Here is a 23,718-nt window from a genome sequence, read left to right as displayed (position 1 = left end):
GCACAATGTCAGAAGCAGCATATCGCCCTCTGTGGAGCGCTGCCTTGCGCCGACCCTCTTCCAGCATATTCACAACATGTAAGCAATGTCAAAAAAGCTTTCCTGAGACTTTGCAGACGCGCGCATCTTCTTCCAACTCGCGGTGGAAGATGAGACAGGGTAAAGACTTTTTCGCCCGCGAGGCCAAGGTGCAGGGGCTCAAGAGTCGGGCTGCGTTCAAGCTCCTAGAGGTACGAAACCATCAAATCTTGTTATGAAGTCAATCAAGGGCAAAAAATGGTAACGAAGATTGTAGATGGATGCCAAATACAAGATATTTCGCAAAGGGCAGACGGTAGTAGATCTGGTGAGTCTCCGAGAGTAGCTTGATGTCCCTTTCAAGAGTCATTGAGGCAATGAGGCTGAGAAAGCGATGAAGGGGTATGCTCCAGGAAGTTGGTCTCAGGTACGTCGGTTTTTAAGAAGACTTCTTAGATGAACGGAGAGTCGCGCGTCAGGGGAGAGTACGTGTAACATCGCTAAACAGGTTGCTGTCGAGCGCACGAAGCCAAATGGCCAGATCCTGGGCATCGACATCATACCCGCACAGCCACCCAAGGGCGTCTCAACAATCCAAGGCAACTTCCTTTCACCCGACGTCCAGGGCATGGTGAAGGACTATCTCGAGCGAGCCAGGCACCGCAAGCGGAACTCACTGCCAGCAGAAGAAGATGAAGAACAAGAGAACGACGAAGAAGAATCACCTGCGGATAGCGAGGCTACAGTCATTGAGGAAAAACCGAGCTACATCGACATGGAGAGAGCAGCGTCCGAAACTTCAAGTACCGCCAAGGATGGATCGGAAGCTAAGAAAGGTCGATTGGTGGATGTGAGTCTTTCCAGTTATTCCCCCTTCATCAAGATCTTTTAGGACGTTGCAAACTGACGTAAGGACCAGATTGTGTTGAGTGACATGTCAGCACCTTGGGACCAGACCAGTGGATTCGGCGTGAACAGTCTTAGTAATCCCTATCATAGGATGATGAACACGAGCGGCATGGCATTCCGAGACCACGCTGGGAGTATGGTACGTATCTTTCTCTTCCCTGCTGCTGTCTATCAAGTTACTGAGGTGAGAAACCAAGGATCTATGCGGAGCGGCACTGCAGTTCGCCAATGACACACTCAAGAACGGCGGGCATTTTGTCTGCAAGTTCTATCAAGGCTCCGAGGACAGAGAGTTTGAACAGAAGCTGAAGACCTTGTTTGCAAAGGTTTTTCGAGAGAAGCCAGAGTCATCTCGCAGTGTAGGGACAGAGAGCCACATTGTGTATGGGAATACGCTGACTCGTTCACAGGACTCGAAAGAGGCGTACTTTGTCGCACTCAGAAGGAAGGGAAACGTAAGCTTGGAGAGTGACGACTTGTAATCAACTGTTGGACGTGTACGAGTATGAAAGTCAAGAGGAGCTATAAGGGTTAAGTCACGGGTACTGCCGTGTTACGATACAGAGGGCAAGCCGAAGACAAGTGATTGTAGAGCTTTCACGGAATGCGAATGGGATAACCGAGAAAGGGGTCGGTCATCTCTAGCTGCCCCAGGAAGAAAGCCCCGGCGGTGTATTGTACATCACGCGCAGAGATGGTAGTCAGCAATTGGTTCGAAGTAGGACTTTGCCCGAGTAATACCTCTTGGTGTTGTAAAACCGAGTGTCGATCCTAATGGGGTCCTTGATAACCATCGTACCGGATACAGGATGTCGCGTGCCCAAGAACCCTACTACGAATCGATGGGATGGGGGGGCAGAAACAATACTCCAGAATCTAGTCTAGGTCCTTTCAAGACTAAGACCCAATGTTGGTGCTTGGTACCTGAGCATGTAGATGAGCATTGGGATACACTGTGACCGAGTGGTCCGTAAGCTAAGCAATATGGGGTACCATGCAGGCTAAATGAACAAATACCTACCATCTCTCGATTAAACTCGGGGTTGACGGCCATTCCCAGTCTCCAACTCAAATTCGAATATCGCTCATATCGGCTTCCCTTGCCCTCCTTGCCTTAGCAGTGGATCTTTGCGGGGTGGACCACTTCCATGTAATATGTAGTCCTCGTCCCCGAATCGGCGAACCTTGGGGTTCGCCAGTGCTGGGGCCTTTTCTTCCGCGCAGGTCTGTTGCGAGTCTAAGCGGGTGGCCAACGATTTTGGAGAAGTCGGCAGCCGTATTAGTGTTGCGAAAGCCCTTGCTCTGTAATATATAAACAAGCTGCTGCTCCCTTCATTTTGCCTCCATTGTCTCTCTCCGAACAGTATCTTGCTGACTTTGTCTACCGACAATCGTTTTACACCATTCGTAACATTCCAAAGACAACCGCAACTTAACACCCTCGAGCATCCTCTTCCGCAAACTTCAACATGCCTTCCGCCGACGCTCAGAAGGGTCAACTCCAGACCGTACTGGAGAACAAGGGCATCCGTTTCCAGTTCAAGACTGGCAGTGCCAAGTATGAGTGTCATCTACAGGACCGCTCTACGTAGTGAGTGAAGCAACAGTGCTCGATCTCTGACATTTCGCACTAATACGGTCCCCAAGCGAGCGCACGAAGGCGACGAGGACAAACTCTACCGACTCACAGACCAGCTCATCATCTGCTTCGACCATCAGCAGCTCCCACTAGAAGAAGGCCTTAACACTATCTCAACTAAGAAAGTCGGGCAGGGAAAGAAAAATCTCGAAGACGGCGCGGTCAAATACGGTGACGGGATAGGGTGGTGAAAGCCTACCACTTGTTTAAACGGCGCAATCACGGTGTCACATAGGCACGACATATGGAGGAATAGGAAACCCCTTGAGGACCAACGTGCGACCTCTGATCGGAGCCGACGGCAAAGATATTCAACTCCACAACCAATACTCGGGGGCATGCTATCCGTCAGCTCCGGTGTGCGTGAGAAATTACTCGAAGCACGTATATGGCAACACGCCGGTGTGCATTGGAGCGAAAGGGCGAAGGGCGAAAGCAGGGTCTGCACGGAGGTTTGGAAAATATTGGCGTATAGAGCAGCTCGCAGCTGACAATTTTGTCTTCTTTGCTTATTTCTTCTGGAAGTAGATGGGCAATGAACTTGTTCTTCACTATACCTCACTCTAAACTGCATACTGTGTACATCGTCACTGACCAGATCCGTCAAACCCATCAAAAAGACGCTTTCCCGCGGGTAGCCTAACATCCGGCACTTCCGGAGACCAAAGTCAGCGAGAGCGAATCCCGATCCGATCACGAAAGTTCTACATGCAATGCATGGCAGCATGAGATTATTGAGAAGGGCATAAAATTTGATCCCACGTTGACTCGGTGGATCTCGTCCGGCGGACCCTGATCCAGACGGTGTGTCGACGGCTTCCTCTAGAACACAGCTCCACCAGACTCCTTTGGGTCGATGTTTGTCGCCTGCTCCTGAGCAACAGTCATCTAACGCCACCGGTTGGCCATGATACAAGCATTTTCTTGATCCCGCTAGTCTCGAGCCCGCTAGAGCCGTGGGCGGCCATGTTGTACATTGTATCGTGTAGGGCTACATTAGCTCCACGTCTGAGCAGCGAATTCGTGATTCGGAGAGCCCCCGCTGCTCTCAAGTAAGCGTACCTCACCGAAGAGCACCGAGTCGGTCCCGAGAACCGGTGGACAACGTAGTGCGGCAAACGAAAGAAAAAATTGGCCGACTTATTCCTATGTCTGTCGGGGTCGGTCTTGCTTGACCGCCGACTTCGTGATTTGCCAGTCCTTACGGCCTAGTATGGACGGTGTTCTAAAAATCCGTTGTCTCCATCGTCGTGGACCGTCCGGTTGCCGGATAATGCCGTGGTCCGGCGGACGAGTCTAAGATGAAGATTGGTAGCTCTTCTACTCTCACCAGTGCTCGTCTGCTTCTTAGTAGCTAGGGGGTCGGATACTAGACAGTGCCATCAGTTAGTTGCCGAGTAAAATATGCCACGGAGACGGATTTCTGACTTGAGAGATTGTTTTCCGAATCCCATTAGCCATGCGAGACGATTTGAGGGCGCCGTCGGCCTTTGAGGGGGTTCAGTGGGTGACATATCACTCCTGTGGCGAACCCCCCTCCAAGCTGGCGAGTATTACTTGCTGGGATGATGAAAGCTCTTGAAATTTAATACGAGGTCGAACTGTTTGATTCTTGAAATTCTATATTTTCGGCCGCCAAACGCGTATGCAAGTCTTACGGGTCTATGTTTCGTTAGTAGAAAGATGATGATAACACGACAGGCTTCGACAAAGCGGACAATCGAGCAATTGTCGACTCTACACGAAAGGCCTACATTCCAGTTGGGACATAAGCTAGCTTCCATCCTGAGAAAAACTCAATTCTTACGGCCATCTCTTTGTGTTGACCAAGAAAAACATCCATTTCAACCTTCCTCAATCTCACCATATGGGTGCTTCCCCCGAATCGAATCATCACATACGACCATACCCATTGGAAAACTCGGGATCCCGTCCGCTCTCCCATAGATAAGCCAATGAGGGCCGGATTAGTAGTTGGGTCGGTGACGACCAGCGAATACCTGGTGTTGTATGTTTTTGTGGTTTTGGTGGGTTCACGATAATTGCATGTGGTGGACCTGCAGTGGGTTTTGTCAGTCGTTGATACCTCACCTCAAACATCACGAATACTTACAAGCAAACGAGCGTTTTAAGATTTCTGCGGTGTCTTCTGAAGTACTACGGTTCGTTATTATACTACCACACGCCCTGATGGTTCCCAGCTCGATGTTCACCCGGTGGTTCATGCCGTCTAGAGCAGCGAAGGATAGCGTACAGCTAGTTGACTGCAGGGAAGCATGGATAAGCAAGGTATGAATACAGTCGAAGTTAGCAGCAGAGAGATGTGAACTTTAGTCTGTCGTAGATAAGCACCGGTGGTTAGATAGTTGCCCTGCGATGCCTTGCCAGAATACTTGAATTAGTAGGATCATTTTGGTAGTGTGGATGGCGCTGAATGTGAATCTCTACTACATACTCTTCCTCCTCGCTTCATTAATGGCGGGAACAAGGTGCATCTACATCAGCTTTCCGGGTTTGCACAAGAATAAATCTGTACAGACATATGGGTATAGCGTCAAGTCCTGTTAAGGACCAGATACGACCAGATAGAGCGGGCATCTGAGGTTGTCATGGAGGTCACGCTAAGCTCGGGGAGTGATACCGATCTTTTTGGGTTCCAATTCACGGCCATATAGCACCTATTATGGTGCTAGAGAGCTAGCACAAGCATACGTACATATAAGGTATGTATGAAGTTGTCGACACCCAGGTGTATCTCGGCGGTGAGTGACGCTAATATCACAAGTGCTCTTCGACGATATACAACCGAAGAACTCCTCAAACAGCATTCGGTTTACTTTCGGCGCAGATTTTCCCTCAGCGCGACTACTTGAGTTCATAAGATAAGCTTATCAAATGTCGGTCGCCAGAATCACCATCCTTTTACAACCTCTTCCAAAAGTCGGTAATTGCCCCTCACATTGGAATCCAACATGGTGAAAGTCAACAGCTGGAATGCTATTTGTGTCACGTCTTATATTTCCAATACACAAAACCTCAAGCTCAGTAGCCTTGCAGCCAGAATCATCTACTTGCTTGCTTGGCCAGTCTAATGTTACTGTTTGCGTCTTCGTCTATGGAGATCTTTGGCGTTCGCTTGGTGAGGCTGCTCAGGTGTAGTCTTCGGCAAGATTCGCTAGCAAGCAGATTGGGGATTCCAGCCAGTACTCCATGAAATATAATCTCAGTGAGTATGTACACTAGTACGCGCAAATTGGGAGTATATCTACATAAAAACCATTCACATCGAGCCATGAAGGTGTTGCAATATCACGAGCAGGGCGCTATGAAATATGATCCTTGGCCTAAGTATGTTGCGAACGAGTATGCGTGTCTTTTTAAGCCATAGAAATCAACCATTTAGCGAGTTTCTCATGTTATTGAGGACGGGGGGATTGAGGACGGTGGATCACGGCCACTGAAGTATGGTAAACTGTCGCTGATCAACTGTCGGCAGGGGAACTAGGCTGTGCCGCGAGCAAGTTGCATCAAGCAAGACTGAAGCGTTTTCTTGGACCTCGTACTCTTGATTTGGCCCTCCGGATGGGTCGTTGGGCCGCTCTGCCGACAGGGTTGTACCAAAATCGGAATTGCAGCCGGAGCGGGGCCGAACAGTTCCCGGAGCCGACCTGCTGCCTTACTACAAGGTGGATTCCCATGTCCGGATTCAGTGGCGACCCGCAGCCGGTGGGCGGCAGCACCAAGCCTCAAGTAAGAGCACACTAACAATTACAGAGTAAGGTGCCTTCCTCCAGACGTATACCGACGTACATCAGAAGAATGACTGAAACCCTCATCGTGCAACTCGACGCGTTCATCTTACAATGGCGGATGACGTCCGATCTGTAAGCTGCGAAGCGCCAGAACCGGTCTGATCAAGAGGAGAAGAGGAGAGTGGCTCTCGAAGGCTACGTCGATCGAGGATTTCTCCCCAACGCCCTACCAGCTCAACAAACTATTATTGCATGAAGTACCGGAGCATGTTATCGTGACAGCCGTTGCTTGCACACCGACCTTGCGTTAGCGAGTCACGCGGGCGATTCGGCCCTCAACCCCCGCCAGATTTTTTGTGGGACATGCCCGTCTCGTTCTCGACCACGAGAGTGCTATCTCGGCTTGGTTGCTCATTGCTCGGCGATTACCAGCGGGATGTTCGCGCCGCGGATCGCATTCTCGCAATACCGACGGAAGGATGCCGCACCCTAGAGGCTTCACCTCCAGCTTGGCTGGGAGACAATGAACGACGCCATGCTTCCTCCAGCCGGGCGCAGCTGGAGGCTCTGGCAGCAAATAGGTGATGAAGCTTGCGGTGGGTGGCAACAAGTACAACCCACAATCCACAAGGTCCTTCAGGGAGTCAAGCGACGTGAGTGGGTGCCTGGATTGCCATGCGGCGGCGCCCCCAAACATGGACCAACTTAAGACCATCAAGCACGCGCAGGTGCCCCTCTGCCCTCTTCTAAGTCTAGGCTCTCTGGCAAAGCGGTGGGTGACTCGTTGGACGTTTGACCGCACGCCGCGGACTCGGACGATAGTGTCCATGCCTGTCTCGCGGCGAGGCGGACCACGAGGCACCAAAGTCAACCCAAAAATCCAACTGTCACCATCTTATCGGTGCTAAGCCATTCGGACGCCCCCTACGCAAGTCACGTCCAGGGATCCCCCGCCAAGTATGGTCAAGCAGCAGCGGGCTATTGGTTGGACGTTCCTGGCCTTCCCCCTTTGCGGCAGCCCTGGATCCGACTTTGTGAGGGCAGAAGAGGTACTGGGTCTGGAAGAATAGTAGTACGGGGCCACCGAGAGCGCTCGTCAAGGTACTTTCAAGGCCTCCCGTCCTGCCGACCTATCTCTAGGTACCCGACGGCTGCGGCATGCCTACCAAGGTCCATATGCGGCGAGAGGGAGCTCAAGCTGCGGTAAGGGAATACGCAATCCCCCAAGAGAACCCGCACCGTTGAAGGGAAAAGACAAGGAGAGAAAAGGTAAGAAAGGTACCGTCGTAGAGAGGTATCTAAGTCGCCAGCCTGCCGCAACGCAACGCACCCTCTCACTTACACCATCTCCCTTTCTCTTCGCTTCCTTTGACTTTGCTCCGATTCCTCCCACTTCCCTCACCTACATACCGTACTTCCTTCACACACTCTTTCTTTTCGCATCTACAACCTCTGGTCAATACTTTATTTTCAAAGTGCGTTTGGCCTGCTGATCAGAGGTTGCTCGAAATGCCTGTGCCAATCGCCGCCAAAGGTCAGTGACATTCATCTGTACAACCACCCCCTTGTCGCCGCCTCTCGCTTCCATGTACCGCCTACCGCCCCTCCGTCTCAATGGATGGAAATTCCCCCGAATCCCCCCCATGCCCGCATCCCCAAACACCGCCCGACGATCTGCTGTTCTGCTATTCCTTCGGAGCCTACACAGTACACTACTGATACACGTACCTACACTACCCCGCGTCAGCGCTCTTGCGAATCACGTTGCTTGCCTGAGGTGGTCAGGCCTGTGGCAAATGGCATCCAGGACCACGCAATCCCGACTTGTTCGGGCGCGTGGCCAATTTAGAGCTTGACAGTTTCGTTTCTCGGGTTGCTATTTCATCTGCTTCTTTTTGCCTTTTTTGCAAAATTGCAACCAACCTGTTTCGCTCCCTGCTACCTCACCGTTTCTCGCCATTTCATTCCCTACAACTCTGACTGCCTCGACGCTTGACGATGCCTGGTGTTAACAACGGTGCCCTGGCTTCAGCCGGCATTATTGCTGTGTCTGTTGCCGTTGCAGCTGCTATTGCCATCTACGAGTCACCAGAACTTCAGCGATATGCCAACGATGTCCGGAGACGCATCGCCATGGCCTTACACTCTTTGGGCGAGGGTTTCGAGCCCAACGACCGCCCGCCCATGTTCAACAGACCCGAGGACGCCCAGGGTTTCCTAGAGTCCCGTGGAGGGGCTGAAGCCGGAGTCGACGCCGATGACGAGACACGCCGCCGCCAGCGCGAGGAGATTTTGTATTGGAATGCCGTGGCCTTGGCCAAGAAGGAGAAGGAGAGAATCGAAGCCGAAGAATCCGGATCGCGGGAGCTGCCGCCACCAGGCCCAGCGCGGGGCAGATCTTTCGATGACTTTTTGCACGAGGACAAGAGTGGCGAGAAGGGATCCTTCGTTTACAACACAGGCGCAACCACCTACAACGACGAGGGGCTTATTCGACGCCGTCCCGAGGGTGTCCGCGGCCTCAACGCTTCGCTTTACGCCAACCCTTTCGCCGACGAACACCAGATCGATCAGGAAGATTTGCCAGTCATGGAAGAGCCCAGCTCCCTGTCCCCCGCCCACGACGAGGCCGTGTCAGACATTTACAGCGCCACCACCCGCGACGCCGACGAACGCCCCCGAGACATTGCCGCCACCATTGCCCAAATGCCCCCTCTGGTCGACGTCTCTGAAACTTCATCCCAATCTGAAAAGTCCACGACTCTCGACCGCGAGCTCGGTGCCGACGAGTACATGACTGCTGGCCAAGAGAACCGCGAAGAAGCCTATGCCTCCATCCAAGCCTGGGCACAAGGGTCCAGCCCCTCCAACTTTTACTCACCGCTTCCCATGTCGCCTCCCGTACCCATGTCCGAACCCGAGCTTGTTAGCGAAGGCGAACTCACCCCCACCGACTCGGCCTCCCTCGCTGGCTCCGGCGAGGACGTCGCCAACGATGCCGCTTCGTCTAGAGCCGGTGACAACAGCCGCTACTACGATGTGCTGAGTGAGAGCGAGGGTATGATGACTCCCGCTAGCTGGTCCGAGGTTGGAAGCGTTGTCAGCGAGAGCGAGACTCGCAGCGAAACTGCGCAGGCCCTTGTCCACGCATGAACGCGGTTTCTCTTCAACTTTTCTTTGGTACATCACAATTGATTCAGTCAGCTCGCTAAGCACGGCGACGGAAATAGCAGGGAAAGGCGCAAAAGGATCAACAGGACTGGGAAACAGAGCACGAATAGATTTTGGGCGGATAGGCACATGATTTGAAATAAAACCTTTGGTTTCTAAATGCATTTCCCCGTGATCCCGTGTCTTCCCTGTTGGTCTGCCTTCGAGAGATCATCGCATAGCGCCGCGTCCACGGCAATCAAAGTTTAACAAACTCCAAAAATGACAGGAAGTGTATCTCCTCGTCTACGCTAGTATGGTAGTGGAACAGCTCTTCACTGTGGAACCTCGTCGGCAGCTCGGATCCTTCCCAATCTAACATCATCATCCGAAATATCGTCCTTGTTCACAATCACAGCCTCCTCCTCCTTCATCTTGTCGCCGTAATCCTTCCACAGCTGCTCGACGGGCCTGCCCACGATCTCGGTCCAGAACTCCTTCTCCTTGTAGCGCTGGGTACGAAGCTTCTCGTTGATCCTCCTGACGGTGCCCTTGCCGAAGCGGCCCTCGAGGTAGTCGAGGAAGTAGCCCGTGTGCTGGTACCCGCCGTCCCAGTTCCCGGTGGCGTCGCGCTTCCAGTGAGGCGGGCTCAGGTCGGCGTTGAGGCGGACCCAGTCAGCGATGCCCTCGATCAGGCCGCCCGGGCAGGTTCCGTGGGCGTTATACTGGAAGCAGTGGACCATTTCGTGGGTGAGGACGCCCATGATCTCGGCGGTGCGGCGGTCGGCGGGAATGCCGGCGATGTAGGACATGGAGAAGTGGATTTCCTTGTGGTCGTCGTCGAGGTCGGAGCCCGTGGTGTAGGCGACGCCGCCCATGGGGCGGAGAATGAGGGTGACGGAGCGGGTTGGCGGGACGTGGGTTGTGTGGTTGGAGGGGGACTCGTAGAGGAGGGTGAGGACGGAGCGGACGGCGGTCGCGAGGGCGGTGCTGGCGTTCACGGCGGAGAGGAAGTGGGCTGCGGCCGGGTCGTTGAGGTCGCGGATCTCGAGGCGGAGCTTGGGGAGGGCAAAGTCCGGGACGGGACGGGGGTGATTGCTGGCGGCGCCGGCGGCGGGGGCTAGCGGTTGCTGATCTGATGATGATTTGAGGTGGGCGGGGAGCGGGGTGGCGGCTGGGGGCGCCGGGGGCGGGCCCGGTGCCTCGGAGGTTGGTGTTGATTCTGGGACGGCGGATGACATGGCTGGGAGGAAGATGGCGATGGGATCAGGGTTGGGCGTGGTGTTTGGTGGGAGGACCATCTAGGAGAGAGCGACCCGCGAGGGGGGTTTTTGAGGGACGTAGTAGCTCGAGATGATGTGCCCTACGGATCCGGATAGTTTGAAGTTAGGTAGGGTACCTGTTGGAGCTACCGAGTACCTTGGTTTCGTGAGTACCTAGCCAACTAGCGTGAGGTAGTGGTGGTTTCGATCACTGTAATGGGACGCAGGTATCCGTACTTTGCTCGAGTTTCAACGCCTGAGGTAAGATAAGTAGCTGCATGCGGAAGCGGATGCTGGTTGTACTACACGCCGGTGTTTCTCATATAATTAACATTACGATCTCGTTTTCGAGAGGTTGCATAGAAACAGGAAACGCTCCTCCCTTTATGTCCGAGGTGGATGAGGGAAGGAAAACAGGAATTCCACGAGTCCACATCATCTTGACGGAGGACCCTGTTCCATACGCCGTAAGGTGCAGCATGACAGGCAACTGTAGCTCCCGATCGGGGGACGTACCTCAGGTGCTTAGCTGCTTGGGTGGGAACGTGCCTCCCCCGCGGCTGCAGGGGTAAGGGTCCGGGCCCCGTGGCCGCCCCTCACCTCACTGCTCAGGGCCCTCTCACGATAAGCGGATAAGGACCTAGCGCGGTCTTTCTTAGCGTCCCGCAACACCGCAGGAGCGGAACCCCCAGCCAATGGTCGCCCGGGCTGGGGCTTGCTGGGCGCTGCTGGTGCACGGGACAACCTGCGATGCCCCTTTGTTGTTTGGTTTCGAGAACGTCAACCGCATCCATAAACAACAACCCCATTTTGCCCATCTCCATTCTGCCACTGCTGCCACCTGCGCAACCCGGCCCCAATCTGCCACATTCTTCGCACTGGGATATTCCTCCGTGCTGCTGCTCGCTTCCCAACGCATATTTGCACATAGTTGTAAGCGTTTTTCTTCTGCCCTACCAGTTTCAAACGATATCACACACCCCCCTCCCCTCCCCCGGTGCGCTAAACGATTCATACCCTCGCTCATCGTCGACCTCCCCGTCGCTCGTCTGTCCTGACTGGCTACCTACCCGCGCGCGCGCAAACCGTCTCATTCGTCCAAGCTTCCTTTGTGATGACAACGACGACAAACGACACCACTATTGACCACGATATATACAGACAACTGCTGACACTGCCTTCTGCTCGCACCAGGCACAACCCACCCCGAGCCCAACCCTCGTTTTGCAGGGAATGGCGGAGAAAATCACCGAAGAACAGGTCGACGACCTGCTGAAGATCCTCCGCAGCGAGGCCAGCGTCGATCAAAAGGTCCAGCACGTCACCGGCATCAAGTCCGGCATCAAGCAGCACAACGTTCCCGATGTCCTCGTACCACAAGTTTTCGACGGCCTCCGTACCGCCTCTACCTCGCCGCACGCCGTCCTCGTCAATGCCGGCTTCACGGCCCTCAACCACCTCCTGACAAGACTGTCGAGACAGGAGCCAAAGTACATTGCCAAGGATGCGAAACACACACTTCCCCTGGTCATTGACAAGCTCGGCGACCCCAAGGATAAGTTCAGGAGCCTCGCATCGCAGGCACTGACCACCATCTACACAGCCGCCCCCATGGACGTCGAGCGCTCCGTCAAGAATGTTGCCATGGTTGGTAAGAACCCGAGGGCAAAGGAGGCCAGCATGCACTGGCTGTTGTACATGCACCAGGAGCACGGCACCCAGTTCCGCGCCTACGTCCCGACTCTCATGGAGTTGCTCGAAGACGCTGATGGCATGGTGCGCGACGTCGCTAAGAGCACCGTCATTGAGCTGTTCCGGTATGTTTCCTGGACGCGGGTTCGATCGCATGATTCGCGCTAATTGATATAATGCAGGAATGCTCCCAATGCGGCCAAGTCTGACCTCAAGAGACAGCTTAAGAACTTCAATGTCCGCCCCGCCATTGAACAAGCCATTGTCAAAGAGCTTGCGCCCACAGCAGCCGACCGACCAAAGACTCCAGGCCTCGATGCTCCCGCTCCTGCCCCTCGACCGAAGCTTGCCGCGAGTGTGTCTTCCGTTGCGAGCGAGCGCCCTGTTACACCAGCCCCCGAAACGCGAAGCGAGGTCGAGCCGTCATATGCCAACACCCAGCGTGAATTAGAAGACATTCTTAGGGAAATGATGATGTACTTTGAGGGCAGGGAGTCGGAGCAGAATTGGCTGAAGCGCGAAGAGAGCATGACAAAGTTGCGCAGGTTGATTGCCGGCAACGTCCCCCAAGACTTCCCCGACGCCTTCCTGCTGGGTCTTAAGGGACTACTCGACGGAATCATCAAGGCCATCACCTCGCTACGGACCAGTCTTTCAAAAGAAGGCTGCAATCTCGTACAGGATATCGCCATGACCTTTGGCCCCGGCATGGATCCTTTGGTGGAGCTTCTTATGCAGACCTTCATCAAACTCGCCGCGGCAACGAAGAAGATTGCTTCCCAGCAGGCAGATACTACAGTCAACATCATCATCGGCAAAGTCACCTACAATTCGCGCATCATGCAGCATATCTGGGGTGCTTGCCAGGACAAAAATGTCCAGCCCCGAACGTATGCCACTGGTTGGCTCAAGACGATCCTTACCAAGGAAGCACATCACAAGAGTCACATTGAGCACGGCGGAGGACTGGACCTCGTCGAGAAATGCATCAAGAAGGGGCTCAATGACGCGAACCCCGGTGTAAGGGAGCGCATGCGTGCCACCTTTTGGGTGTTTGCCAAAATCTGGCCACCCAGGGCAGATATGTAAGTCGAGAGTGCTCCGATCTGCCACGCATCTTGCTGACAGAAAAAAAACAGGCTCAAGGATACGCTGGAACCGACAGCGCAGAAGCTCCTCGACAAGGACCCCAACAACCCCAACGCCCCTAAGAGGGAAGTCGAGGCTACACGCGCCAGACCAGGCCTGGGCCTGTCAAAGAGCACCATGGGCACTGGGAAACCGACCTTGCGTGAGACTATGATGGCACAGAAGAAGGCGACGATGGCAGCATCACAAAAGTTGCCGCCTCGCCCAGGCTCTGCAATGGCCAACTTGTCTCCCGCTCGACCACAACAAGCGGCGTCCAGCTCGTCGAGCGGCCCAGCGCCGTCCGCTAAGCCGACAGCCTCAGGAGGCATGTCCGTTCGGCCCATGAGACCGACCAAGAGAAGGCCAGAAATGGCGGCACGACCCGCGACGGCTGGACCCTACTCAGTACGCACGCATGACGGACCCTCCGCCGAGACATCTAGTCCCGAAAACCCCAAGTCTAGGAGCACCACAACGAGGCCGAAGACCGAGGCCTCCCCACGGAGAGCTCAAAGTAGGCCTCGTGCTGCGACATCTCATGCGTCACCCGGCGCCAAGTCAACCCTTTCGAAATCTGTTTCTTCTCCTCGCGACTCGCCCCGCACAAGTCCTGCAAAGCCCAAGAGGATGCAGACCACAATCCCGACGAGTAGCCCGTCCAGGGACAATGAAGATCTTACATTAGTGGTGCCGAGCCTCGGGAGCTTGAGGTCGCCTCCAACTTTGGATCGACGTCAAAGAGCCGCGACAGAGGAGCCGACAGTACCGGACTTTGAGGCAGATGCGCCTGCGGAGGTTGCGGCGGAGATTCCTTTGCCCAAGGCCGAGCTAGCACAAGAAGCATCTTCTGAACCCGTTCCTGAGCCCACTCCGGAGCCTGCCGAGCAATCTTTGGAAGAACCTGAAGATGAGGTTGCTGTAGGAGCGCCCACCGAGACCTCACCCGAGGCCCCAGCGGCCGAGACCGAAGAGGCACCGCTTGAGGAGGCCGTGGAAGCTCCTGCCGAGGCTGCGGCGGGAGGATTAGCCCCCTCTCCTGTTATAGAGGAGATGGCTAAGGCAGAACCGGAGCCGGCGTCAACGAATGGACTGAAGGTGTTCGAGGACCCCTTCGTCGATGACGGTACAACTGCCAACCCAGATATCACTATCCCCGTTCTGGAAGATAAGCCCGTGAATGAGGTTGCTGCACCAGCGCTGAGCAATGGATTTGAGGCCAACGGTACGCCCGAGACTCCCGAAAAAGCCCGTCAGACGTCGAGACTGCTTGACAGCGGTGTTACGAGAGTTAAGGCGAAGTCTCTGGACGTCCACGGCTTTAGGAAGCTACAATCAATCATCAGAGACAACAAGGCTGTTTTCACGGATGAGAAGTTCGAGGCGCTGCTTCGAGGACTGTTTGAGTATCTAGAGTCACCTCTTGAGACGCTCGCGCCGGAGAGGGTTCAGGACGTCAAGGCACAGATCCTCGCGACCATCAAGCTTTTGCTGAAGAAGGAACGGGACAATTTCCAGCCACACGTCTCACGTGGCCTCGAGTCTCTCGTATCAACGCGCAGCGCATATGACTCACGCACTCGCATTGTCAGCGGTCTTGAGCTCCTCGCAGAAGAGCTCGTAGCTCTCGGAGACCCGCCCGAGATCGTTGTGGTCATGACCAAGCTTCTGCAAAGCAAGCAGGACACTACGATCGAGGGCAGCCGCTGTCTTGCTACAGGTCTGCATGTTCTCAAGGAGCTTCTCGACAAGCGCACTGGCTTCACGCCCTCAGACAATGAGCTCGCACAGCTTGCCGGCCTCGCTGGCCGCTGTCTCGAGTCAACGGACTCTGGTGTTCGCATGGGCGCTGTGCAACTCTGCGTTGCTCTTCACGCGCGGATTGGTGATGCGCCGTTCTGGGAACTTATCAAAGGCGCCAAGGACGACCCGAAGAATCTCATCACGTACTATATCGCGAAGCATCAGCGGGAGAGCAGCGTCGGAGCCTAGGTACCGGTGCACCTAGAGGAACGTCGATGTACCACTAAGAGATACGGTATCGCTGCAGGAGTTGGAAAACGGCGTCGGGATGTGTGGGTGGTTTGATGGGTAATACCTCATGTGCCTCAAAAAAAACAAGTGAAAATGGAGTTTCTATTGTTTGCTTAAAGGGGCTGGGCAACGGAAAGAATACAGAGGGCCGAGCTTATAGGCGAAAGCGAGGTTCTTCTTTTTTTGGGTTCTGCGTATTTTACATTTTGGAAGCCTTTCTTGTATGCCTTCTTTGTAGCTGCTCGGCATAAGCTGTGTACTGTACCAACATACTTTCTATTCTATTCTGATGAAACCTCGTTTCTCTCGACCTGCTATATGGCCTCTCTGTTCTTATGGCCCGGCCATTTTTTGCTTCCAGAGACATTGAGTAGTATTATGCAGCACAGCCCAGACTTGATGCTGACTTTGCTCTCGCCCGGATGCCCGAGTCTCGGAGCCAAGTTCCTCGGGCCGGTTTAGAAGGAGGTGTTTGCCCGAGACCGGCGCGAGGTTTCTTCATTCTCTTATGAGGTAGGGCAGGGGAGGGGCGCAGCTGGCATCTTGATAGAGACGTGGCTGGGTCAAGGGTATCATTGCGTTCAAGACAGAAAGAGATGGGAGGATGAGGTAAGGTCAGGTCAGGTCTGGTTAGGGCTGAGTGTGCAGCAGAGCATTGCGATCACCTGCGCTGACGTGCCGACCTGGCAAAGGTTGGTTGGCTCGCGGACACGGATGCCCAGATACGGAGGAGATTTCCTCCGTGGCATCCACGGCCACTGTCATCGGGGAAAGGGGGAACATGGGACGGAACAGGGTATGGCTTGAACACAAGAGAAGATGGAAAAAAGTATGCCTGCATCAGGTTGACTAAGACCACTTTCACTTGTCAGGCCATGTCGCCACTGGACAAGGGGGCGCGGGCAACGCGGGGACACCTGTCAGAGAAACTCAGTTTAATGGGTTTTATTTCTTTGGCCAAAGAGAGAATGATGGGAGAGAAAGGCATTGACGGCGGGCGCATGGATGTTGGCTGAAGACAAGGGCTCGCGGGCTTCCCCGGATCGTGGGGGATATTGGGTTGTGAGGGATGTTCCAGGAGGCAAAGTCCCCCTTTTTCGGTTTGGAAAAGATAGCGTTATGTAGTAAGAAAAGATTCATGTCTTCCGCTAGGTATTTCTATCACAAGGTTGACGCTCAGCCACGTTTGTGTAAAGGCAGTCTTAGTCTTTGCATTGGAGCTGCGGCGAGGTCGGGAATCGTATGACGTGCGGCGACTCCGACTGCTGTTGTGAAAGGGGGGCCCGCCCGGGTGGGAAATGCAACTTCGGAGAATAAGCCTACGGGCTGCCGGGCGGGCGGCGGCGTTGAGATTTCTGGAAGTGGGAGGGCCGGCCGCATGAGAGACGGCCGTGCTGATCCTTGGGCACGGCTCTCTGGGACTTGCAGAAGCAGCCGCAGCTGTTGGACTAACATACTGGATAGCAGTAGATCTGGTCGGCCCGGCTGGATGTGTGCGGCGAACCCAAGTACTTGGGAAACATGTCAATTATAGCTGACGGTTCACCGATGACACTGTGGACGTGCAGTGACGCCCCTATGGTTGGAGTTGGCGATTGCCACGTTTCCTCATTTGAGCATCCCGTAACGCCATGTGCTATCCCCGTTGCTTGGATTTACGCGACGCGAGGTTGCCCGTCCCTTGAGCAAACCGTCCAAAGTCCTCAAGGAGAAGGGAGGTGATCGGCAATCTGAATGTCCAAAATTGGACGAGTAGGCCAGGAGTGTCCATGGGCGACCAGCGCGGAAATGCTCGAGTTTCGCAAGGGACAACGCATCTGCAGAGGCCGAGGATTACGCGGTCCCCTGCGGCATCCCGCCCGCGTCGGTGAAAATTCTAGGAATTTGAGCGGTTGACGGGAGGGCTGGCGGGTCCCATGTTGAAAGCTTGTAGTCGGGACATGATGCCTGCATCTATCGACCATTGGGCGAGGGGGCTGGGCGAGCCATCGATTGTATCCGTACAATCGAACGATTGAGAACGTGCTGGGTGAATGCTTCCGCGAACTGAGTGCTGCGTTTGAATCAAGTTGGGCTGAAAGGAGCGCTCCTCAGAGGCTAGGATTGAATGAGAGCGTTGCAATCAACAAATTGGGTGATGTTTACAGCGTAGCACTGGGGCCAGTTGTTAAACTCCAACGCTGACAAGATGTTGAAGAACGAACATGGGTTCTTTTTAGCGAGCGCATCAGTGGATTGCAACTCCACCTTTTGACCTTCTAGGCCAAAGGGTCTCTGTAGACTGTTGCAATATTCTAATGTTGCAACTCGCAAGGTGCTCTTCATGAAAATTCGGGGAACAAAATGCTTGCCGGCGGCCCCAGTAGCGGCCATGGAGAGCCGTATGCATGGTTGGACTTGATCGAGACCGAGGCGACGAGGAGGTTGACGTTGGGTCGTTGGCTAAGGCAACTGAGCTGTCAAAATGATTGAGCGTGCCGAGAGTTTCCATATGTGCTCTCATCGACGTGGACTCCCTGTCGAGGTTAGAGAGTCTTGGTAGGGCTCTGAGGGGAAAATTCGCTCAGACGAGGTTCCACGGTGTATTAGTTGCAGTCCTATCCGCGGTCGTCAACTCGTCGGGCTTCAGTATTGGCCTAGTATGGAATAGCTAACTCGATCGCCTTCCCCACAGAAATGCCGATCTTGCGTCCACGATGGAACAGGGCCAGAATGTTGGTTCTCATTGCCGCTGCAGTCCGGCTTTGATAAACGAGTGAAGGAAACTGACTAACAGCTGTATCCGTAGGGTTGGACCTCTTGAGTAATTGAGATGCTTTGCAACTTTGCAAGACCCCAACAATGACGAAAATTCGAACAGCAGGCTGCGCGAAAAGCGGTGTGCTACCTCCAGGTCTAACATCATGGATGGGATGAGCCAGGTCCGGGATTGCTGTACGTAGTAGTGGTACCGAAACTGAGGGCCTGAAACCCAACGGAGCCGATTCCTTCCCCAATCGCGGTTCTCTGGGGATATCAAAGAACTGTACGTAGGACGACACCATGTAACATGAGGATGCGGGCTGGCAAACTGGGTAACAACTTGGCGCGATTGGAAATGGTGTTTGAAACGAAGGCGGGGAGCTGGTGAAGCACATCGTCGGCTTGTCGCCAAGAGTTATTCCGTGAGTGATACTCCGTAACCAGTCTGGATAAATAGGGAAGACGCCAAGCCCAATCTGTTTTCGTACCTGGGGGTGAAAGACATCGTCGTCCCGGCATTGAGGGGCAAGAGGTATCATGGTTGGCTGACGAGGCCAAAGTCAACATCAGGCGAGAGATCTTGGGCGAGAAGGCGATGAGCACTGCTACAGGGTCAAATCTTGCTGACCACGACTATCAGAAGAACTATGAAATTGCCAGCAAACCTGCTCCATCTACCCACACACGCCGAGTGTGCTGGACTGTTTGACAACGACGTTGGCCAACGCCCCGCTGATGGACACCGCCGACCCGGAAGCAAACTGTGCTCTGCTGGTTCGGAGGTCCATCATTGGTTGATCACGTTGTTGCGGAACGTTCCTTGATGAATATAACGGATAATGGACGGATCCACGGCTCATTTGAGATGCTGAGGCATTCAAGTACTTCGTGATTGCCAATGGATGTGATGAGACCATGTTGACGGCAATTGTGCGGCCTTTTGCCGCGCCGTTGTGTTCGCAAATTGCAAATGGAGAAGAAAAGGGTATGTAGTCTTGGTGCCCGAAGGATCGACTGCATGGATTGTGGATGAGTAGCGGCAGAGTGCGGATGGCTTCAAACCGTCCCTCTTTTTTTGTGTAGAAAGACTGAGAGACTGAAGAGAGGAGAAGGATCCGGATCGACCTGGTGGCGTTTGCAGCGGAGAGGCGTTTAGTTGAAACAGTAGCACCGAATCTCCACTTACGCCTTCCACGTCCAGTCGTTCACCCGTCTCGACTTCTCATTTAGATGAGATACGTACCCAAAATCAAGGGTTTACCCCTCCCCGACCCCGACGACCAGCATACGTACCTCAGAAAGTACCTGCCTACCTATCTTACATAGTACCTACCTACTCTGAAGGCATCTTCTGGTTCAATGTCGTTGGCGTACCTTACTGCTGACCAGTTCTCACACGTTCACTCCCAGCATCAATTGCAATCACAGGGCCTGCCATGACAGTCTGCCACTGGATCGGTCCCTACAGACTTGATCCTACCCCGAACTGGCCTCCTTTCCTGAAGATTGATTTCCTCTCACAAAGCTCCGGCGCATCTAATACTTGGCATGGCACTATCCGTAGCATCGTACCCCAACATCACAAAGTCTCCGTGAGATGCTCGATTGACGACCACTGACCACAACTCAACCCTACAGTGTGCCACAGTGGCACTGTGTCCAATCCGATTATTCCAGACATCCTCTTCACTGCTGCAAGTATTGATCGACCTTCTTCCCTCGACTTCAACGGTCCAACACGGCTCCTCATCCTCTGCTGATCTCCGATTCCGAGCCTGGCGCTACACTAACATAACAGCAGGGTTGTTGAGCCACATGCTGCGAGCTGTAAGGGGGTCGGAGCTTGGTCGCTGATCAGAAGGGCCAGACCAACAGCCGACCAGCTCCTTCGTTCCTCTGCCTCTCTTCGGAGTACTGTGCTGTGTAAGCTGACAGATATTATTACATTGCTAGAGGCAAATCCCGATCGTTGAGTGGTACCTAGTCAACGACACGTCTCGCTAAATTTAGTACCGACTTTCCTATGCCTAGGAACTACAGATACCTCGAGCTTCTGGCGTCCCGCTGGTTCACGTCAAATCAGGACCTGCCTCGCCTTGCTGGAACGACACACGACGCACACATGACATACGACGTGGATGTGACAGCCACAGCTCGAGTCACGGGCAAGGGGAAACGACTTGGTTTCAATCCGTCGTGTATCTAAGCCGCTTCAATTCTCCGTCTGATATCCTGATACGGTTGATACACCGTGCTCCGCGATACAACGTGCCTTGTCTGTTCTTCTACTACACGTTTGGTTTGCCTCTTCTGCTCATGCACCTTCGACTGGATTTTTGACTGCCCAAAGGTCGGCAACTAGGTTCGGGGAGAAGCCCACTTCAAACCCTCGCGTCAGCTTCGAGTCATTATTGCTATCAAGCTCAAACCCAATCTTGGAGTCTTGTCGCCAGCTCATAGCTCGCTCGCAGTTTCTCGGAGCTTACCCGCAGGAACTTAGCTGCTTAGGAAACACGAACGGATCACCGACTGGGCCTGGCTGGTGTCCCAAGCCTCGGCCGTGCTTCAGCTGGACCTGCAGCTAACGGCGCATAGGGACATCCCGTCAGATGCCGTTCAGGTACAACACACCGCACCTTTTACGTGCATGCGACGCGCGAGAGATGCAGACAATGAGAGGAATAAAGGCTCCTCGAGATGATGGGCTTGGATCACGAGCTGTAGCTCCTCTGCGGTACACTGCAGAGAAGCCCTTTTTATGACCCATCCCAGCCTACGCCGTCTCAACTCTTGCCGCTTACTCTACTGCGAAGACGACCAACAACAACACATTGTCGTCCTACCTTGGTGCTGAGCCGCAGTAAGGCATGGGTTGCCATCTGAGATATCCACTAGACAGCCCCCAGAGTAAAAGAAGGCGGAGGAAAATCAACCCTCAATCAAGTCTGCTGTAATAAGTGCAACGACCCTTTCATTTCCGTCTAACTGGGCTCAATTTAAGGTGGCTCTCTTATGTGTCTCCCACGGCTTGCCGAACGGGGTGGATAGCCACGGCAGTCATTTGTTTGCATGAGACGACCAACATATCAAGTATCCGTACCGGCTACTCGCAATTGCACTCAAGGCTTGCAATCATTGCCTGGATAGTTCCATATACCCGGTGATCGCTTGTGGTCTAGGAAAAGACGAGCTTTGAGTTGTTAGCTTGTTACCGCTTCTGGGCCACCAATGTACAGAGCACAATGGTGGTCGTTGTTATGCTTCGCCTAGCACAACACCGTCACCTCCTGTGCTTCGGTTCTTATTCAATGGGCCTGAGCGTGTAAGTCACCAAAGACGTCGGTAGGAAGTACTCTACCGTACCGCCCCAAGTCCATTGCTTATTATCGTCTGGCCCACCCTTTTCACCTCATCAGTCTGGAAATTCGATGTAGTCAACAATACGAATTGTAATTTCGATGCGGGCACTCGAAATCGGTCCCATGGAACGAGCGACGGTGACTTTCATCAAGTACGTGTAGCAGCTCATCGGGCTTACATAGCACCGCTGGTCGGCATTATTTGTTGGCGGTACAGTTCGAGAGTCACTTGTGCTGAAGCCTGGCGTACGAGTTTCTTGCCCAGCATGTCCCTTTTTTTTTTTTCTTTTTTTCTTTTTTGCACTGCTGTCTGTTGACTTGGATATTATAAGTACACTTGTCACCATCAACTTCTCCCATCCCCTGGATCGAGTACTCTACCACTCTGAAGTGGCACGAAGATACCTAGGTAAATGGCACCAGGAGGTACCGAAGCCCCTGGCGGCCAGTGGCCAGTCAGCAGGCGTGGGTTCCTGGCGGAACACCCCACGTCTTATTCCCATGAGACTTGAGTCCCTCGCTCCGCCGCCGGGAGATGACCCCAGCAGCAGACATGATGATATGGAGTGGACTGTGGACTCGTGGAGGGGGGTTTGAGTGATGAGGGGTTCCACTGTTTGTGCCACAGAAGGGGATGGGCCTTTGCTCATCTTCTTTTCTTATGTCCACGTCCCGTTCACGTTGGGCTGTGACGGCTGTGTGGTGTTCGTATGTGCGTATATCTGTACGGATTATGCGCACCCACATACCTTAGCTCGCGGATAGGTGTCATGCCATGTATTCTTTATTCTGTCCCGGCATCTCTTGGAGTTGTAGGACAATAAGAGTGAAGAGTCGCAAATTGGGGGGTTTCCAGTCTGGGTGCCCGAGAGACACCAGCAAAATAAGAATAAGAAATAGCATCAATCCCTCTTCTATCTGTCTCTGTCTCTGTCTTTTTGTTTTCTTCTTCTTTTTTCCTTTCCGTTTCTTCATGCTACAAAGTGTTGTGACTCTGTGTAAAACGGACACACTGCAAGCCCAAACACTGCGAAAAGACGCCTCCTGGCGAGTCCTGCCTAGCTCAGGCACGTGGGACATTGTCTGCCCTGAGATGCCTGCATCAGATGATACATACATTATACTCTATGGTACATAGGTTGATGTAGAAAGCCATCTGCGTGATTTGGCATAGAATCAGAGACTGGATCTCTCATTTCACCTCGATCTCATGAGAAGCGTCTTCATTAAACTGAATGATGCTATCAGTTTGGCGAGCGAAGTTAACGATGTTTTGCCGTATGGACCAAAAAAAAAAGTGTTGGACTCTCGACACCCACTCCGCTGCTTGCCCTGCCTGCCCGGGAAGGGGGTAAGCTACCTGCTGCGGTAGGTAGGTACCTGTGGATGGATTATGGAAGGAGATGGGAACCAGGAAGTACCTGGCTCCAAGGTACCGATCACTCCCGCCCTGTTCCCAACTTCATCACCCCCTCCGTACCACAGCACCGCACCATCCATCACATCTGCCAACGTTTGTGTGTGAGTGTCCCATCATCCTGTTCCACCTCCAGTCCGTCTAGCCCCGTTTCTCATCCAGTTCCAGTCCCCGATTCCATCTCCACCTCAAGCTATCAGTCTCCCGTTCCATCCAGAGCCCCCCCCCCCCGAGTTTCCCCCAAATTCCACGACGAGCGCCACCGCCATCCACCAGTGATCATTTCCTCGCGCTTCCCCTCCCCCCCTCGCTCTCTGTCTTCGTGAATGTGAGTGTGTGTGTGTGTGTGTGTGTATGTGTGTGTCGAGGAAGGGACATTTCCTTTCCTCTCTCGCGTTCTCTCCCTCACTTGATTGTAGCGTGTATGTCGGTATACACACCTACTGTCATTTACCCAGGGTACGGAGTACTACTTGGTGCTTTCCTTCCCTTAGGAACGGATAAAGGTACTTGGACAATCTTCCAAGTTCCACCCCTCGCTTTTCTCGTACACGCTAGCAATCTACCTTACCTTCCACATTGCCTTTACTCTGTACTCCGTACACGACCCGTCACT

General features: G+C 53.7%; 8 protein-coding genes across 8 annotated transcripts; 4 read left to right on the top strand and 4 right to left on the bottom strand.

Annotated features, from left to right (window-relative positions):
• Positions 1 to 5: 5 nt before the first annotated feature.
• CPAR01_04960 (FtsJ-like methyltransferase) lies at positions 6 to 1,409 on the top strand (the record flags this gene model as incomplete). Its single annotated transcript, XM_060489240.1, has 5 exons — positions 6 to 230; positions 296 to 346; positions 527 to 868; positions 938 to 1,066; positions 1,125 to 1,409. The coding sequence occupies 5 exons, from the start codon at positions 6 to 8 to the stop codon at positions 1,407 to 1,409; spliced, it is 1,032 nt and encodes a 343-aa protein (XP_060353446.1).
• A 987-nt stretch (positions 1,410 to 2,396) lies between these two features.
• On the top strand, positions 2,397 to 2,659 carry CPAR01_04959 (uncharacterized protein; the record flags this gene model as incomplete). Its single annotated transcript, XM_060489239.1, has 2 exons — positions 2,397 to 2,518; positions 2,575 to 2,659. 2 exons carry the CDS (start codon positions 2,397 to 2,399, stop codon positions 2,657 to 2,659), a joined length of 207 nt encoding a protein of 68 aa, XP_060353445.1.
• Positions 2,660 to 4,459: 1,800 nt separating this feature from the next.
• CPAR01_04958 (uncharacterized protein) lies at positions 4,460 to 4,791 on the bottom strand (the record flags this gene model as incomplete). Its single annotated transcript, XM_060489238.1, has 2 exons — positions 4,460 to 4,617; positions 4,680 to 4,791. 2 exons carry the CDS (start codon positions 4,789 to 4,791, stop codon positions 4,460 to 4,462), a joined length of 270 nt encoding a protein of 89 aa, XP_060353444.1.
• A 1,834-nt stretch (positions 4,792 to 6,625) lies between these two features.
• On the bottom strand, positions 6,626 to 7,147 carry CPAR01_04957 (uncharacterized protein; the record flags this gene model as incomplete). Its single annotated transcript, XM_060489237.1, has 1 exon — positions 6,626 to 7,147. One exon carries the CDS (start codon positions 7,145 to 7,147, stop codon positions 6,626 to 6,628), a length of 522 nt encoding a protein of 173 aa, XP_060353443.1.
• A 1,169-nt stretch (positions 7,148 to 8,316) lies between these two features.
• Positions 8,317 to 9,471, top strand: CPAR01_04956 (uncharacterized protein; the record flags this gene model as incomplete). The annotated part of the gene is made up of 1 exon (XM_060489236.1): positions 8,317 to 9,471. The coding sequence occupies one exon, from the start codon at positions 8,317 to 8,319 to the stop codon at positions 9,469 to 9,471; it is 1,155 nt and encodes a 384-aa protein (XP_060353442.1).
• Positions 9,472 to 9,803: 332 nt separating this feature from the next.
• Positions 9,804 to 10,769, bottom strand: CPAR01_04955 (plant Basic Secretory protein; the record flags this gene model as incomplete). Its single annotated transcript, XM_060489235.1, has 1 exon — positions 9,804 to 10,769. The coding sequence occupies one exon, from the start codon at positions 10,767 to 10,769 to the stop codon at positions 9,804 to 9,806; it is 966 nt and encodes a 321-aa protein (XP_060353441.1).
• Positions 10,770 to 11,963: 1,194 nt separating this feature from the next.
• On the top strand, positions 11,964 to 15,542 carry CPAR01_04954 (uncharacterized protein; the record flags this gene model as incomplete). Its single annotated transcript, XM_060489234.1, has 3 exons — positions 11,964 to 12,547; positions 12,605 to 13,507; positions 13,562 to 15,542. The coding sequence occupies 3 exons, from the start codon at positions 11,964 to 11,966 to the stop codon at positions 15,540 to 15,542; spliced, it is 3,468 nt and encodes a 1,155-aa protein (XP_060353440.1).
• Positions 15,543 to 16,760: 1,218 nt separating this feature from the next.
• CPAR01_04953 (uncharacterized protein) lies at positions 16,761 to 17,039 on the bottom strand (the record flags this gene model as incomplete). The annotated part of the gene is made up of 1 exon (XM_060489233.1): positions 16,761 to 17,039. The coding sequence occupies one exon, from the start codon at positions 17,037 to 17,039 to the stop codon at positions 16,761 to 16,763; it is 279 nt and encodes a 92-aa protein (XP_060353439.1).
• Positions 17,040 to 23,718: the final 6,679 nt, after the last annotated feature.

This window comes from Colletotrichum paranaense, assembly GCF_030867605.1.
Source record: "Colletotrichum paranaense strain IMI 384185 chromosome Unknown Scaffold_3.1, whole genome shotgun sequence".
NCBI classification, from domain to species: Eukaryota; Fungi; Ascomycota; class Sordariomycetes; order Glomerellales; family Glomerellaceae; genus Colletotrichum; species Colletotrichum paranaense.
Note: the sequence above shows the minus strand (reverse complement) of the source record. Positions and strands in the feature narration are given on the sequence as shown.